A 19,001-nucleotide genomic window follows, 5' to 3' on the forward strand; every position below is an offset into this window, starting at 1 on the left:
TCATAGACTATTTAAAAATAAATGGGCTCTTAACTTTGAAGTTAGTGGTTACTAAAGGTCAGTTTAAAGTCACTTCAGGGAGTGGAGGAAATTCAAATCCAGAGCAAAACTTTATACCTGGTTTTAAGAGGCTAATCACCTCAGAAACACTTGCTTTTAAAGGATCTAGCAAGTTATGTAGAATACTATTTGGAAATACAAAAGTCTGCAAATACAGCATTCATCACAATATAAAACACAGTATGATGAAGGCTGTGGCACGATTCGAAGCTTCAAGAAAGTTCTCTCCTATTTAGTGCCATGGTGAGGGGAAATCAACTTCACTGATTTATCTGTAGTGTTGAATAGGAAAAATCCAAACTATTTGTGCTGACAATGAATTTAATTGACTATTAAATCTTAATGTTGTAGCCAGTTCACTTTCAAGCTCTTAGAGCAGAAAGCTGCTTTCAAATCCTTTTTGCAGTCCATTTTAGTTCAACAGATATCAGAATCCCTTTTATTAATAGTGAGTTAAAGTACTTTTTAAAGTGATGCAATCTCACTTATATTTTCACCTACACCTTTTACTCACATAATTATGTAATAGCCTCAGAACTGTCAACCTAAAACTCCATTAAATACTTTTCTTATTCCATTATTTTCACAGGATGTTTCTGTGTGTGTGTGTATAATGCAAGATCCATTTTACTTTAGAGAACTTGATCTGTTCACTTCCCAACAACACTGCAAAAGAATTATTCCTTTCCAGATATATTTGCACAGAAACATATTCTGTATGCACATGGAGGAATTTCCAGATGGAATTACTCTTACTATGTGTCACCTGTATATCCTATCTTCTGTTTTCCATTTTCTTAAGGTGTATGCTTTCTGAAAGTAGGATTTTCTCCTCTATGATGCCAAGCTAATCCTAGAGTAAATATGGCAAATACAGAAAATATAATTCAGCCAAGCCTAGAAAGGCTGAAACTACAAGATGCTGAACACTTTCTTAGCTTATCCTTCAACTGTATATATACACATTTGAGCATATAGGTATGTACATATATAAACTCATCATGGAAATAAATGGGTCACACATACTCAATGGTAGATGCTAAATGTCTTCATCCATCTGAAATGGCCAATTTACAGAGATATACAGAGTTTTTACTGAGCTGTTGTGAATTCTCAGTCTCTCTTGTATACTACAAGGAGAAATTTTAGCTCCCACTCCAGCTGCAACAGGTCTTGCTTCAAATTGGTCAAGCACTTGAAAAGTTATTTCTAGAGTTTATTAAATCACAAAATGGTTTGGGTTGGGGCCTTAAAGGTCATCTCATTCCAGCCTCCCTGTCATGGGCATGGACACCTTCCACTAGGTCAGGTTGTTGGATACCCATCCAACCTGGCCTTGAATACTTCCAAGGGATGGGGCAGACACATCAACAGTGCCTCATCACTCTCACAGTGAGTAAGTTCTTAATATCTAATGTTAATCTTCCCTCTTTCAGTTTAAAGCACTCACCCCATGTCCAACCACCACCATGCTTGCTTAGGAATCCTTCCCCATCTTTTCTGTAGGCTCCCCTCAAATACTAGAAGGCTGCTTTATGATCTCCCTGGAGAATTCTCCAAGCTGAACCACCCTAACTCTCTCAGCATGTTCTCACTGCAGAGGTGTTCCATTCCCCCGAGTATCTTCACAGTCGTCTCTGGACTCATTCTTGCAGGTCCCTGTCTTTATTATGCTGGGAACCCCATAGCTGGACACAGAGCTGCTTTCTCACCAAAGCAGATTGGGCTAATCACCTCCCTCGCCCTGGTAGCCCAGGATGGGACTGGCTTTTTGGGCTGCAAGAGCATATTGACAGCTTATATTCAGTTTTTCATCCAGCAATACCCCCAAGCCCTTCTCCACAAGGCTGCTCTCCATCTACTCATTGCCCAGTTTGTATCCGTGTTTGGGATTTCCCTCTCCCAGGTGTTAGACCTCATGTCTGGCTTTGTTGAATTTCATAAGGGTCATGCAGGCCTCCATCTCAAGCCTGTCAAGGTCCCCTGAACGGCACTGCTTCTCTCTGTGGTACCAAGCACACCACACAGCTTGATGTTGTCAGCGAAGTTGCTGAGGGTGCACTCAATCCCACTGTCCACACCCCCAACAAAGATTTAAAACCACCTTAGTACAAAAAAGAACTTACTCGATGTTTCCCCAACTGACAACATCGTTCTACCACAAGCAGCAGTAGTAGGAGATACTGAGTCATGGAATTTTAGAGACATCACTTACTATATTGAACACACTTCCCCACTTCCCCCTTTAAAAAAAAAATAAGGTCTCCAATTCCAAAAGACTTCATCAGAAGCTGTTTAACAGAAGAAAAATTCTCAAGGTTCCCTATTAGCACAAACATTTCCATCAAACTCAGACTTCAGTAAAGCTTACCATTACTCTTTTCACTATCAGCAGGTTTCATCTGGATAGGATGGTGCATCTGAAATGGAAAAAGGTTGTTTCATCCTGGATGCATTCACTTTACACTATGTGAAAAACATCCCTTAAGAATTGTGGAGGAAAGTAATGGCAGCCTAGGTCTCTGCAGAAGTGGGTATGTAACAATACATAAAAAAAAGCCTTTCTAATGATATGCCATCATTTCTCCCCAGAGAGTATTCTAGAAGTCAGTCCCACCCACTTCACCACATCATTCTCCAAACTGCTCCAAAATTCCCTTAAGGTCTATTATCATACAAATCTCATGATGCTGCTCTTTTGAACAGTTCTTTTAAAACATCATTTGAGGGCAAGATGACATGTGTTACTGTATCAGTGGTGCCAAAATTCAGAAAAACAAGGTAGAGTTGCAAAGAAAGCATAGCTCTTCTCTTACCCCTGGGAGGATCTTCATGTTGTGAAGAGCATTCTGTGCTTCTAGTGCAGCTTTACGGGTATAAAATGTAACAAAACAGCACCCTGCAATTGAAATAAAATGCTGTCTGAGAAAAAATACTATGAGTCTTGATCTGATGCATGGAAAATGCAAGTCCCACTTCTCTCTTTCCAATGCAAAACATATGATGAGTAGAAGAGGTAAGATGTGGAAATGGGTAGGTACTACTGACTGGGACTGTTTAAAAGAGATTTCCAAGTGTATTAAAATAGGATATATTCAGAAATCATCCATCATCACCAATACAACATGAAAACAAACATTTAGATACATCTTGCAAATTAGTTTTGGCTACTTCCATTATGAAACTCAATAGTGATTTCACTAGTGCAAAGAACTTACCCAGATTCACAGGAAATAGAATACTGCATTATAACTGAACTGCAAATCCAGCATGTAATTAGAGTTTGATGTACACAAGTATCTGATGTACATAAATAACTAGAAGACTGCAGTTTTATATCTTATCTGAAACTGTTACACTTCCAGCAGCATTCTGATCATACCATAGCATCACCGTGAGGCTCTGGAGTAAGACAATACTAAAGTGATGTTCTGCTCTGCATATAAGCTACACTCTTAAAGCAATCCCTTCACTTCCAAGGTCTAAGAGTAAAAATTATGTTTCCTCGGCTCAGCTAATGCCTGGATCACAGCCCAAGTACCATTACAGACATATGCTTAAGTTGATAAAACCTAGGTTTGCACAGATACCTGGTCACACGGTGCTTTCACACACAGTGATGTCTGAATAAACAGACAGCTAAGATTTTAACTGTGTGAAATCAGCTGAGACCAAGTCACAAATGAGAAGTGCAGAAGTTCTCACCTTTGCTTTGAGGAGGGTTTTGGCTCCTGTCTCTCAAGACATTGATTTCATAGACAGCACCATACTGTTCAAAAAGCTCTCTTAGATCCTTCTCACACCAGCTCCGTGGGACCTGACCCACAAACATCTTGATGGCATCTAGATCAGGTTGGTCTGGGTGATCCAGTGTGCCATTCATTTTCTTTGACCTATGACAAACAAGAAGGGATTTTTGATTTATTTCTTGATTTATTTCTTTCAACAGATTCTAGATAATATTTCAGCTAAAAGAAGCTTTCTTACAGGGAGTTAAAAAATATTTCTACATGTATATAAATGTGTTTAAAGTATAAAGAGACTCTTGCACATTCCCAGCACTACATACCAGAGAACATTCAGAAACATCATTCACATTCATTGGCAAGCTCTGTACTGGGAAACCAAACACTCTCTACACAGCTGTTTAAAACTTCTCTTAACATTTGTTCCTATACTGTAGTCAACATTTAGGATTCAGGACATAAATCTGTTGAGATGACTGGAAAAAAATAAAATCAACCATGTGAAATTTTACAGGAAAAGAAACCAGAACAAGAAGGAACCTAAACCTTATCTACCCACAGAAGTTACTAGGAACCATTGAAAATGAAAGGACAACATTTTTTTCACTGTTTTTAAATGTGACTATCTGGAACTGTTTCCTAGCATGAAGATCCATCTTAAAACAGAGAAATAAGTATAACTGAACAGATGAGAAGTTTCATTAAAGGTTTACAAGGCCTTTTTGGAAACTAGGGAGCTTTCAACAACACTTGGCAAAAACATAGGCTTAGGTTGTACGTGAACAATGTGATTGAACAATCTAGTTAGTCACTGACTAAATCGAGTTGAGTAACAGTAGGGTGTTAATATAGAAGAAAAAGTTACTTCTTAGAATAACATACAGCAGTTTTGAGTTTTGTGTGACCTAAGTGAACTTGCTTCAGCAGGGGGGTTGGACTAGATGATCTATAAAGGCCCCTTCCAACCCTCCCATTCTATGAATCTCCAATAAGTTAAGACATTACATCTAGCCATGCAAACAAGTCAATAATCTAATAATAATAATATGGTGTCATGCTCAGCTAGTTGACAGTTGACAGTCATACATCATTTTCTGTATTGATTCCTCACTGCTTAACAAGACCTCACATTGCACTTTACATCAACAGTCACAGCCTGGTGTAGTGCAAGGCCTATCTCTCTGGAAAATTGACTGTAGTGGCTTCCTATTGCAACTATAGGGATCAGGAGGTTAAAATTGCTGACCAGTCTCTGTGTAATCTAGAAAGGACGTAGGGAGCGGAATAGTAACTATCCAATTATTTCCTCCACCCCTAAACTGTTTGTTGAACAACACAGGTAGCCTTCTTCCAGACTAGACAGTTCTCTTCATGTTAGCTTTTTTCCCCTTAAAGATAGTTTATGAATGGCTTATTAACTGTACATTATAATAACCAGTGCTCCTCTCACTGTCTATCTGCAATCATATTTTCTCTGAATAGAATGAAAAAACTACCTGACTTGGAAATATTTTTGTTTAGTTGATTTTTCCCCTCAATACTCTGCTGTTCACAGCTTATGGAAAAACTGATGCCAGGGAAAGTCCATAACTTTACAGATGTATGAAAAGACCTCAGAAACAACAAATCTTACTAGAAGGGAATGATCATAAATCCTTTCACTCCTCTCTCCCTTTCCACTCAAGAAAGGGTCAGCTCCTCTCCAAACAGCCAAAGCAAAAAATATCTTTTGTAAAGAGGTAAAATTACCTCTATTTAATTCAATGTCTGTTCATTCCAACTGAAAACAACTGGAAATCAATAATAATTTTCTGTCTTTCTATGCCATCAAGAGCATAGTATCACTCCTGTTAACTGGGCAACTCTTAACATGACCTCAACAGTACTCAAGAAGTCTCTTATTCCTAATGAAAAGGTTTACTCTGAAGTCATTAATAAGGAAGATAAACTAAACTAATTAATTTTAATAAATGACTTTATAGTGTGCTACAATTGCTGATATTACAAAGTGTATTGCCAAATAGATTAATTGCTCCTTAGCCCTCACCTCTAAAATTATCAGATAACTTTTCCCCCATCCAGAATCCAACATCAACTGCCAACACCCACTAGGATTTCTTCTAGAACACAAACTGCACGCTCTCCTATCTCTTTGCACTCCCCTCAAGGGGAGTTCATCAGACAGCAGAGGCTTCAGAAACTGCAATTCCAACTAACACTCCAGTTATAAACTTTGACACGAAGACAAAATACTTACACAGGGCTAGCATTCAAGGAGCAGTGGTCCACCATCATCTCTGGGAGGAAATCCAACTTGAACGCAGCCATCACCTCAGTTTGTGACAAACTACTAACACCAAATCAGTGTAATGCCTAAAACCCAAACAACACCACTTCCAAAAGTCCCGCAGGTCTTAACACTCAGCCACACAAAAAACCACTCAAACCACAGAAACAGAAGCTCAGGGAGACCAGCAATAGACACCACAGAAACAGGCTGGACTGGGAAAGGGACATGGAATCCCAGATTAAAAAGGGGATGTGACCATGTGAAGGGAGGCTCAGCTTAATACACAATGAAAGTGCTGATGCACTGGGCTTGTTTTGTGCAATTTTCCCTGGCGAAGCAGTACCGAGTGCACTGTCAGATAAACAGAGTGTCAGATCCATGAAGATAGCAATGGGTAACAGAGCAGAAAGAATACAAACTCCAGCCTTTCCATCCACAGCTAACTCCTTGCCTCCCAAAACTGCAGTCCAAGGCCTTGAGATGCAGACAGACACTTCCTTTACCACCAACATTAAGGTGTGAAGTCAAAAGATTCCTTCACCACAAACACTTCCAATGCTGATCTCCCTATTTTCACCTTACGCACTACTTTTGGGACTCTTCAACCTTCTAGGAAGAAAACTGTCCACTACAATGTTTCTCTGAACTTGCCAAAAAAAATTCAAAGCTAACAAGATTTGATTACTCAAAAAGTACTACAGAAAACCAAAATTTACTCCTTTTGTAGAGGCAAAACATGCAATGCTCTGAAAACAATACTTAGCCCATCATGCACCTTTAAATCCAGAGACATACAGAGCCTAAAGATGATAAAGAAAAACATGATTTGTTGAAAACTGGTTTATAACCTTTGAAAACACTGATCAGAACATCTCAGCTGCTTCATCATTGAAACAGAAATAACATGTTCCTTAATCAGAGCATCACAGAATCTCAAGGGCTGGAAAGGACTTTGAAAGATCATCCAGTCCAATCCCCCTGCCAGAGCAGGACCACCTAGAGTAGGTCACACAGGAACTCATCCAGGTGGGTTTGGAATGTCCTCAGAGAAGAAGACTCCACAACCCATCTGGGCAGCCCCCTCCAGTGCTCCCTCACCTCACAGTGAAGAAATTCTGTGAGGTGTATTTCTACACACCATACAATCCTCTTGTTAGATCTCCAACATCCAAACCAATGGGGAGATAATCTAGATAATATTAGCTGCATTGGGAGATGCAGAAAAATTTGATTGCAAAGAATAAGGGCTGTAGAGGCAGCTATGTGTATCTGAGCACTCCAGGAGGGATGACAAATTCAAGTCCAACATGAATCCAGAGGAGCCTTACATATATGGTTGATACAGCCACAAAACAAACTTTCAGACCATCAAGGAATGCATGCTGGGGCAGCTCTGATCACTTCTTTCTTGTCTGTTAATGTCTGTTAAAGAACTTGCAGTTCTTTAAACTGGCCAGTATATACAGCTTGCTTTATGCTTGCATAGTTACAGCACATCAACTATTTTTTCAGAAATAACCATTTTCAACCTTTGAAAAGAAAAAAAAAAGGAGACTATTTCTGTTCTGCCTACAGTGAGGTTAATTGAAAGGTTATCAAAAGGAGCTGGGCCTCGTAATACAGCGAGATGGGCATGTTACTGCAAGATAAGAGAGGATATGAAGTGAGCACACACCATATGTTCAGCAGTACTTACTTCATGCATGCTCTTGCTACATGGTAAAGGCAAGAAAATGTATTCTTTAATGAAAAAGGTGGACGTTACCTCCTAAGCCCCACTGTTCAGACCATGCAAATAGGCACCAGGGAGCACAAGTCAATTTATTAGCTTTCAGTAAATTGTTCAAATCTACCTTCAGACACATCTTATAGGCTTCCCAACTGAAAAAATGCTATGTTGTGTAAAACAAATCATACAAAAAAGATAAATTAAGCCTGGAGCCCACTTTATGGATTACTCTAAAGTGAGCCTACAGAGAGAAAAACACCAGCTTTCTGTGATTAGAATAGCAGTCAGTAAGATACCCTAGCAGTCATGCTCACTGTAGGTTCAATGAAAGATGATGATGGCACCAGATAATCTAAAAAATGGGTTTCAAAAAGATTATTGAGATTGATTAGTTTACAGTAGAAAATCACCAAATCATTATGAGTTGATCCTGTGCTTACCCTTTCCTGCTCCTCAAAATGGAAATCTTATCTGCTTTTTCCACTAAGACTAAACTGCAACAAGTTACAGATAGTGTCACACTGCTACACTCCATGTCAAACCCAGGCTACTGGCTCTTAATGAACACATTCCTTTTGTACAACTGTCCTGCTACTTATAAATTGTAATTTCTTGCTACACTTAACTCTTAATTTCTCTCCTGATATTGCTCATTCCATTTAATGAGAGGTGCCAAAAATATTTCACATGTTGCTATGCACAATCTGGGGGAAAGGAAGAATCAATACTAGAACAGAGGAATAAATATCTGAAGGTGTGTTAGCCAAGACCGAGCGCCTCACAGTAACAATGGCAATTTCAATGACACAACGCTAGTGTACAAACAGGTTTGTTTTAACATCATTTAACTGAAGGCACCAAGTTATTGAAATTGAAAGGCTTATGGACTTCACTTGGGGAATTTCAGAAAGTGTGGAAAAAGCAGTGTTTTGCTACTGCACAGAAACAAGAACTAAATGAGGAAGCGGGGTTTCTTCGCAATTACCATAAACCCACAAAAGTCATCCCAGCCATTGCCCACAAAAAAATAGGAGAGCTAAACACACTTATTTTTTGCTCAGATGTCAAATTCCTGCTGGCTTCCTGATCCATTCTTTGACTCTTTCTATTCAAAGGATAATAGAAACAATGTCTGAAATTCCAAGCTCTATGGACTGTAGCTACACATTTAAACGTGTTGCTATTCTAAAAACACAAACACTAAAAAGTTCTACATAGTATAGATGAACTTCTGAAGCCCGAGGCTATGCTGTAGAATATAACACTATACAAACTCCTCAGAGATTGTGGAGTATAAGTGCTAAAAGTTATGCCTTTATTTTTAAGTTTAAAGAATTTCATCACATCCTGGAGCACAAAAATCTGACAAAATAAAAACCCACAAACCAAAAAATCTGTGACGTATTTTCTTTCCTAAGAAAGCCACGTTCATCTCAATGAGCAATTCACTCTGAAAGCTACAGATCATACTATCTTTTACTTGATAGTCTGAACCTCAGACAACATATCCAAATGTGAAGCTGAGGGAATAGTGGGATGGTGAGAGTGAACTATGGGAAAGGATGCAGGCTAAGGGGAAATCAGTCACTGTGAAGCTTTGAAGGAGACAGGTCCTAGAATAAACTTCCCCTTGTATTATCTGTGCATATTCAGATCCCTACAGCATTGCTGAATTGCAGTTTTGTTTTTCAGCAGATAACCCTCAGGTTACATGCATCAAAATACAGTAACTACTTGTCAATATTTTGTTGTCTCATTGCTGATCATGGAAGCGTGTGGTCAGAGTGTTTTCTGCCTATGCTGAAACCCAAACTGTACCTCTGTGCCTCACTGGGTACAAAAAGCCGCTTACCAAGTTGCCAAAAATGCAGTTTCTTCCTCTGCCAATCTCTCTGACAGTTATGCACTGTGGATACACTAATCTGACACATTCAGAATGTTGAATTTAACACCAAAATACATGAAGCTTTCAGCTGCCTACAATTCAGATTAAATTAACTGAAAAACATTTTTATTTATAGGAAATTTTTGTACAAGTTCCCAGGTGTAGAAAAAGGATAGGAGGGGATGAAAACTGCTTTTATCTCAGAAAGTGTGAAGCTTCACACTGCTCTCTCTTATGTATTTATCTCAGAACATTTAATTCCTCCACACTCTCCAGACTTTGATGGACTTTCACAAATTATGTAAGTAAATTTTATTCTAAAACCAGTTTATAAAGAGCTTTTTTTCCTCTTCTTTTCATCACAATATTTTGGGGGTGGGGGGGAGAAGTAAATCAATTCATTTTTTTACCTGCTTCTCTGGTTTGTGAATGAAGTCCCATTTACCTGAGGTTCCAAAGAAACACAAGGCAAACCATCTTCACTGTGAGGGTGAGGGAGCACTGGAGGGGGCTGCCCAGATGGGTTGTGGAGTCTTCTTCTCTGAGGACATTCCAAAACCCACCTGGATGAGTTCCTGTGGGATCTACTCTAGGTGGTCCTGCTCTGACAGGGGAGTTACACTGGATCACCTTTCAAGGTCCCTTCCAGCCCTTGAGATTCTGTGATTCTGTAATTAATACTGTGAAAGCTCAAGAGTAGTGAATTCTGAACTTTTGTCTGATTGAAGAAGTCTCAGGATTCCCAGCTCTCTGCCAGCAGATGAAGAGGCAAGTCACCTTTCCCTCTGGCTTACAGGAGGACATTTTCACTGCCTAAGCAGTCTTAGAAAGATTAAAAAGGGATTCTAAACTTACCCTTTAATTTGATAGTAAAGAAAAATGATTCAAAATAAATAATATCAACCCCCTTTTCTAAAATGAAAGGAAGGGGCTATTTTTGTCTGGAAAACGAGATAAAACTTTCACTGAACAAATGTGTTACTCAAATTTTAAACAGTAGATCTTGTAAAAGGATAGACCAGAAACCCATCCAGGTACATTTTCTGTTAAATTGTCTGGGGGCTTCCTCAAACACTTATGCTTCCTCTGCAAGTTCTGCTTCTGTTCTTCCTGCTATGTGACATTCACTTGAAACAGATTTTACTGCCACACAATTCACAAAGGAGTGGTAATTTCCCACGTTCATAGGAGTAAAGCAGAAGACTGGCAAGGGTAAATCTGCAACTGGTAAGAGGGAATGCTTCCTACTCCATTCATACATAAAATAAATATTCAGTATTCTGTCATCCTGTCAAACTTGACATGGTTTGAGCACAGCTGGACGTTTGCAAAGATATCTTTTTCCACTCGTATTTACTGCATATATAGAAATCCCAACTGGTTTGGTTTTTATTAAAACCAGATAATCCGTGGCCTACATGCATCAAAACACTGCACACAAGAACTGCCATCTTCTAGCTCACATAAAGATGGAACAACTAAGCAACCCCACCTTTAAAATCTTAATACTTATCGAGTAATCTGTGTTTAGACCCATCCATCTAAAGCACATAGTGCTTTATAGCATTATCAGAAAAAAATCAATCACAAACCAGGATGTGTCATTTCTCAAGTTCCTCAGTCACAACTTTTTACCTCTTCAAATAAATACATCCAATGCAAAACCTTCATCTGAAAATAAAGATGGAAGACACAGCTGAAAGTTACTGCTTCTCTGTGGCAAGTGACATCACAATTACCAGGTGGCAAAACAGTATATAAAGTCCTATACCTGTGTAAGTCTGCTGTTTGAAGAGGTTAAGAAAAGACCTATTTCTTAAGCATGCTGTTTCAGAAAGGATCAAGGGATTGCAAGCTATGGTAGAAAAGGCTGCATATCCAGCTCTGTGCCAACCTGATGCAAAAAGTCAATCAACTTGCCTTAGCTCCTTAGTTTCCAGATGACACATAGACAAACCAGGACACAGTGGTCCTTTCTTGCGATAAAAAGAATACTGTTCACTACACAATCAACCTAGACACTGGGGAGGCAACCCTTAACACAAGTATGTCAATATATACCAAAAGCAGAACTAAAAAGATCCCTGTTCCTATGGATGTGTCTTACCTCCTTGCAGTAAATCTAATCAGTTTCAAGAGCTTTCAGTGACTTCTACCCGTTTAGGTGAGCAGACCACAGCCAGTAGCCAGACCAGCTCAGAGACATTTGCTCACTGTTGGGTAAAGTGCAAGAGTCACAGAATCTTAAGCGACCTTGAAAGATCACCCAGTCCTATCCCCCTGCCAGAGCAGGACCACCTAGAGTAGGTCACATAGGAACTCATCCAGGTGGGTTTTAAATATCCTCAGAGAAAGAAACTCTACAACCCATCTGGGCAGCCTGTTCCAGTGCTCCCTCACCTGAACAGGGAAGAAATTCTCTCTTGTGTTTCTTTGGAACTTCTGATGTTCCAGCTTATACACACTGCCCCTTGTCCTATCATTGGCCATCACTGAGAACAACCTGGCTCCATCCTCCTGACACCTGCTCCTTATGCATTTGTAAACACTAATGACATCAAATGTTCTGTTTTGATGACCCGTTCACTTGATGCTAAATCATTAGGAACTTAATGCTTTGAGACACTTATTGCTTTGACAAATTTATCTGAATATTGAACAGTGGATAGAAAAGTTCTCAGGAAGGAATGACAGTATATGGCTTGTGTATTGTTTCCTTTAAGAACAGGCCAATAAAAAAAATCCAATGGAGCTGTTTGCAGCAGATATCTAGTATTCCAATTAATCAAAACGTTTCAAGATTAGAGCATAGACCACACAAAGACATCCAGCTCCTCCTGTTCATTCCCTATGCTCTTTGCATTAATGCAAAGGCACATCAAAAGGCACCAGTAAAGTAGTCTAGAACACCAGGTCTCCAAGACAGATCGGTGGCTTTAAGTCATCATTTTGCTGGAAGTACAAACAGTAAAATCCAGGAATTAACAAATCAACATCTTTGACCTTAATGTAAAAACAAGTAAGGTAGACTTGTATCTAGAGTATTATCCACATCAGTCAAATAGTTCTGCCTTGACTGCCACATGTTTGTTTATCTGACCATTCCAGACCCGACCACTCCCTCTTGCTTTTACCTCAAAAAACAAGCAATGAAATGAATGCACATATGAACTGTAACAGGTTGTGTGTGGCTATTATTTTCTTAAGCACCTACTACCTTCAATCTAACTTTTCAAATGACAGGTAAGAAATCAAAATCTTAAGGACATCACTCGTCCTCTGAGGAAGAAACAAGGTGGTGTTACATACAATAGATAGTAGAATTTTGCAACTCCTTGTTGGCAGGTTAGTGCAGATGAAATAAACTTATGTGACTGCAAAAATGGATGGGCAAGTACTTTGAAGATATCCATCAGAGGCTACCAGCCAAACCACAACAGGTCAGCTTCTCCTGAGCTGAAAACAGAGATGTTGAGATACTACTGAGTCAGTTATTTGGTGAAATGGCAAAGATAGGTTTGGGACATGCCAACGAGCAGCAGCATGCCTATGTCTTTGTGCTGGGACAAAACAAAAGGCACCACAGAGTAAAATGAAGAGTCATCTGGCTGAAACTACTCAAGAACTGAACTATATACATACTAAGTAAATGTGAATGAAAAAAAGCTCAGCTAATATCAGCACCACATTAAACTGCTTTAGCAAGTACCACCAAAACCACCTCCCTCCAACCACATCTTTGAACTTCAGGAAATGCACAGATAGTAACCAGTATGCAGACTCTCCCCCATTTTAAATGCCTTTCAGTTGCTTTCAATGTCATCATATAACTGATGAACAAATTCAATCTGTGGTATACCAATATCTGGCTCACTCCTGGGGATAATTTACACCCACCAGCAGACAGTAGCTCTACAATACGAGAAATAATCTACCAGGAAACAGGTTACAACATCTGTTCAAATCCAAAGATGCAACTAGGTCGTGATCTGCCAATAACTGCTAGTAACAGGACACCTAATGAGAACTCAGAAGCAGCTGAATTATCAGTCTTAAGACCTTATAGCAGAATAATGAAGTTCACAAAACCTTAAGACAATAGCCTCCAAACTTCTTTAGTTCTCCTCTCAGCTCCCACTGACATGCTGCCTCTTCATCCTCTTGCCTGAGAGGTGACATGAGTGTGCTGTGAATACTGGAACTCTGCAATGCAAGCAATCTACAACTCTGCAGACAATGACCTGCTTCTCTTGGGCAGAACAGCTGCACGATGCAGCGCTGGGTTTTACTTTCTCAGTGCATAGCTGTCAGCTAACACAGCACCACCAGGCTGCTAACTCAGGGCTCGACCCGCTGCAGCTGTGTCTGCTACCTCAGTGATGAGACTACAAGGGCTTGCACAGACACTACCAGAAAGAGGAAAAAAAAAAATCAATAGAATTGCCTGATCTCCAATCATAACATTTCTCATTACTCTATGGCAAAGGGGAATAAGAAACTCAGTAGCCTCCAAAGCTCCCTGGTTTGAGATTACTAACATATTTTGATTTGTATCACAAGTATTATTTCCACAACCTGTATCTATTTATTTCTCTTTTACACACAGACAGACATTCCAAAGCACTTCAAATATCAGTTTGCAATAGTGTCATTTACAGAATAACAGACAACTTGGGTTAATATTTACATGGATTTCTCCAAAGGCAGATAGTATCTGCCCACCCTGTTTTCAAGGAGAGCACCTGTGCAGCATTAGGATAATAGTCCACTACATTAGCACAGTGATATAAAAGACATATGTCCATCTAAGTAAAATCTTCAGATTAAAATATTTTGCTAAAAACTCCATCTTCTCTTTGGTGTTTAATCATCTCCTTCTTATACCTCTTCCCCAATTACACATTAAAACACTTCCATTAATCTTCACAGAAATAGATCAAGAAAGGTACCTGGACTGTTGTCCTTCCCTTATAGCATCACAAATTTTCTTTTGGTAGCTTTAGACTCCAATTTTGTAATTAAAGTTCTCAATTGTGACTTTCAGAATAGTGATCTGGAATGTATATTATACTTCTGTATTTCCCAGCTAAATTTTGTTTCTTTATCTTGTATATTTCCTTATTTTTTTTCAGAGTAAGGGAACAGAGAGGGAGAAAAAAAATTCAGCACTATCAGCTATTCCTTGGTAGCAGTAGTGAATTTTAAGAAAGCCAAACACAAAAATCTACAACACAATAAAACTTACTGTGATGCAAAAGATGACAGCACAGCCTGGTTGTGAAGACACTACATGAAAGATAGCAGACACAAAGCAAATAAGAAGGTGAATAAATTGCCAAAAGTCCCAAATCACAAATTTGGAGCAATTAATGTATTTACATGTATTGTCTATTTACAGCATCTATACTCATAGACCAGATAACAACAAGTCCTAAAGCAGGTGCCCTAGAATAAATAATTTTGACAAATGACAGACAAGGAGTAATCATCACATTTACCCCTTTTTGCAAAACATTTTGCCAATGAGTGACTGATATGAAAAAGCAATATTGACATATGAAAACCTGGCCAATTGCTTTTAAAGCACATGTATGTTTCTCGTCCTCATTCTATGATGACATAAAATGTTAAAAATCAACAAGAAAAATGTGAAAGATTGAATCCTTTTATCCTTATCTGTAGGTTGTGGATTTTGTTTGTGTAAATAGATGTATTTTGAGTACTGCTTAAGCTCAATGGGAAGGTATTCAAAAGGAAATTTTGGTTTAAAAGCCTGTTTAAGTATCCCCCAACATTCCAGCAGATGTAGCTTGGGAGGCATTTTGAGCTTTTAACATCACAGTGCTAGAACATAACAATGCTTATTTATTGTGAGAGCAAACTATGGAAATTTTAAGTACTTCAGGACCTGACAGATCTGTAGACACTGGCACTGCAGATAGGAAAAAAAAACGTTGAAGAAGAGGAAAAGTGGCTTCGTGACAACAACAGTAAGAGGAAATAAAGGCAGCATTATGGCACAGAACAGGAGACAAGGCAGGAAATGAGAGCCTAAGAAGTGAGGACATGCATTTCTATAGACCTACTAAAAGGAAAGAGGATGGAACATTTAAAGTGGCAGCAATGTTTGGCAGTATTTCTCCCTTGCCCCTTTTTATTTATTGACTGAATTCAGACCACGAGACACACAAAGTATGGATGATAAACCACACCTGCACTTCAATGCTTAAATCTTTAGGAGAATATACAAACACTTGCAAGCTATCACCTCCTGAAAGCAGAGGTACAGATCCATTTACACTGCCTTTCCCCTCTTTCTCTCTCCAAATGTTGTTTCTGAGCTTACAAAAATGACCTGAAATGGTGGTCAGATTGGCCAGAAGTTTACCTTCAGCTATTTCAGCTTTTTATGTAAGCAGGCAATTGTATGGAACAGAACACTTTAGATCTCCTTCAACGTTTTTACTTTGTAAATACAAACACATGACCTAGAACTCTGGTTTTAAATAGGCCTGCATTTTGCTGTCTTTTCCTATATTACAGGAATCTGCAGCTCTGTACTTGGTCAAGAAGATGCAGTGGAAACAAATAATGTATCACCTCCACAATAGTTGCTAGAGAGATTTTGAGAACCAACTACACATTTAGGTAAGTTTTCTGCCACTAAAACAAAGCCAGAAGTAGTTGTTCTGCTAAGGAGCTGGAAATCCACAGGGTCCTGGAAAGCACTGAACAATCTGCTTGTCTTCAAGCCAAACATGCCACAAACCACTACAACAGGCAAAACAACTACATTTACAGAGAATTGCTGTGGTTGCATATTGGACCCAGGGGAGACCAAAGAACTAGCTATGCAATTCCAGGCCAATACCATGTATGGAGACTGTTGTATTACCCTACGTGAGAACCACAGGGAAGCAAAAACACCTTTAACAAAGGTTTATTGCCAACAATATACCTTGTGCATGTGTAAAGTAAAACCTCAAACTAAGAACTGATCAGTTACCTTTTTAATTTGAGAAACATGCAACATGTAATCTTTACTCAAAGAAACAAACTTCATATTATTAAATGATTTTAAAACCTCTCCTTACTGAAGTGTCTTCGAACAGCAGTCAGGCCCATTTAAAACAAAAAAAATCTTTCTGAAGTGTAAGTATGACAGAGGGATTTTTTTCTTCACATTTAGTACACTTAAACTTAACAAAGAAACAATTCTCAGGTTTCATTGTCCTTTGCACACATCAGAACAGCCCTGCAAACTGTTTTGAGTCACTCTTTAATCTCAAGTTGTTTCCACTAATAGCACCAGAGACAAATGAGAATTGGTTAATATTATACTACAGTAAAAATTCACTGACTGCTTTTCTCTCATTTCATTTTATCCAAATGAAAGCTTTTTGTTGTATGACACCTGAAGAGAGTTCAATTGCAGCCCAGAAAGCTCCAGGAGAGCACGCAGAATATAAGCATGTATCAATTGATAATATAAAGCATGACTTCCCCTGGCTCTTGGTGCAAGGCTGCAAAGGTACAGCCATTATTGCCCATGAGCAGAGTGGAGACTGAAATGGTATGTAATATCCCTAGAAAAGCAAATAAAATCAATCTACCACATACATTGTGGGGTAGATAGGACTAAGATACAACAATGGAAGCTTCAGCAACACTCCTGGCATGGAGGAGACACCATTGATTTTGGAAGCTGTTACTTCATTATCCTGTGTCCTAACCAAAGCTAAGACTCCTGCTGCAGGCTTTGGATGAGCAGCCATTTGCTAAACCTCCCTAGAGTTTTACACATCCAGGACCATAACCAATACAGAGAGTATGCTGCTGCAAAATATCAAAACTTTACAAGCCTCTCAAGTCAAGAGAGAAACAGTATCATAAAAGTGTCTTAATTTTCCTAACTATCTAAGAAAATACTGCCATGTCTACCTAAAAATTTCCTCTTTAATAAGGTCTAAAGAACTACTACATCAGTAGGTTTCAACTTTGGAAAGAGCTAAGAATGAAGAATACCAGTGGGACACAGAAGAGTCTCTCCAAACAAATTTATCTATAACCAAACAAATTTACATCATCTTTCCTGAAATAGAAATGGCCTTAGAAGTATTGAGGAATAATTTACTTCTCTTACAGCAGAAAAGCTGAAGTTCCTTCTAAGTAAGTGACTCTACAGTCTTTTAATGCCCATTTTCTTCTCTGTGACTTCCATTTTGGAAGGGGCTCAGATCTGCAGAAAATGTAATTGAACACAGACATCCTTCAGATAAAAATAGAGAAGCTGCTATTCTTCATCACACAATATACCTACAGATCTGTCTCAGGGGAGTTTTCATTAAAGCTTTACCTTAAGGAAAACAAGCTCACCAGCGCAGTAAGAACAATATAAACACTATTCACAGAACATTTAACAGTTCAAAGGCATTTTTGTCCTCCAGAAGAATACCAGCATGGGTGAATGTGGATATGCCTAGAGTTAATACAGAGGTAGAAGTTCCTCAGTCTTGAAACTGTCAATGCTCTTAAGGCACTTTTAAGACAATAATATTTGACAAAGTAACTTTTCAATTCACTTTGGCAAAGTGTGGTATGGAAGTTTCCAAATACAAGAAGCATTTCTGAGTCTCACGGTAAAGTCTCTATTCAAGAACTTGTCTGGTTAAAGATGGCAGCTACCAGAAAAGTGGGGAACTAAATCAAATGTTATTTCAAAGGCTGACTGATTACTTACCTCAAAGCAAAGCTGAGGTCTCCTCAATTTTATTCTCTGTACCAGACTGAAATCTGCTATCAATTTTATTCTTACATATGTAAGTGGGATAAAATGTATGGAGTTAATCATCATAAGAGGTATTCCATACTGGGATGCATAAAACAATTTGGTATATCATTATCAGATGTTCAAGAAGAGATTCAATCCTCTTTTCATTTGGATATTTTTCTACATTCACATTAAGACAGATGAGTTCAACTTATGTTGCTCTTAAGATTAGAAACCATGGATCTTGCACCAAATGGAAGTGTTTTGTTTCATGACTTATCTTCAGTAACCATAAGCTTGATAGATGATTTTGCTATTTAAAAAATCTATTTTGTTATTTAAGTAACCAAAGTCTATTGATTCTGTACCTGTGTTTCGTAACTGGCAGAATCCCCTGAGTTTGCAAAACTATGTCTAATCACAGATTAGTCTGTCTCAAAAGACACAGACCCCTTCAGACAAAAACACAAGTATAAAGACCAGTATTCTCTCTTTCTTATCTTCTGTACGGTCCTAATGGA

General features: G+C 38.7%; 1 protein-coding gene across 17 annotated transcripts in view; it reads right to left on the reverse strand.

The window, feature by feature from the left end:
• The window catches only part of CELF1 (CUGBP Elav-like family member 1), a 64,264-nt gene that overhangs the window by 28,671 nt on the left and 16,592 nt on the right, over nt 1-19,001 (reverse strand). For 13 of the 17 annotated variants that reach the window (XM_061997636.1, XM_061997651.1, XM_061997652.1 and 10 more), the window contains exons 3-5: nt 3,766-3,953; nt 2,877-2,959; nt 2,432-2,480 (exon numbers count right to left, since the gene is read on the reverse strand). In XM_061997636.1, coding sequence (XP_061853620.1) covers nt 2,432-2,480; nt 2,877-2,959; nt 3,766-3,943 — 310 coding nt within the window. In that variant the 5' untranslated portion in view covers nt 3,944-3,953. Of the gene's footprint in view, nt 1-2,431; nt 2,481-2,876; nt 2,960-3,765; nt 3,954-14,955; nt 14,997-19,001 lie in introns of those variants that run through there. The other 4 variants (XM_061997637.1, XM_061997648.1, XM_061997647.1 and 1 more) reach the window with 1 other exon arrangement.

This window comes from Colius striatus, chromosome 6, assembly GCF_028858725.1.
Source record: "Colius striatus isolate bColStr4 chromosome 6, bColStr4.1.hap1, whole genome shotgun sequence".
Classification (NCBI taxonomy): Eukaryota; Metazoa; Chordata; class Aves; order Coliiformes; family Coliidae; genus Colius; species Colius striatus.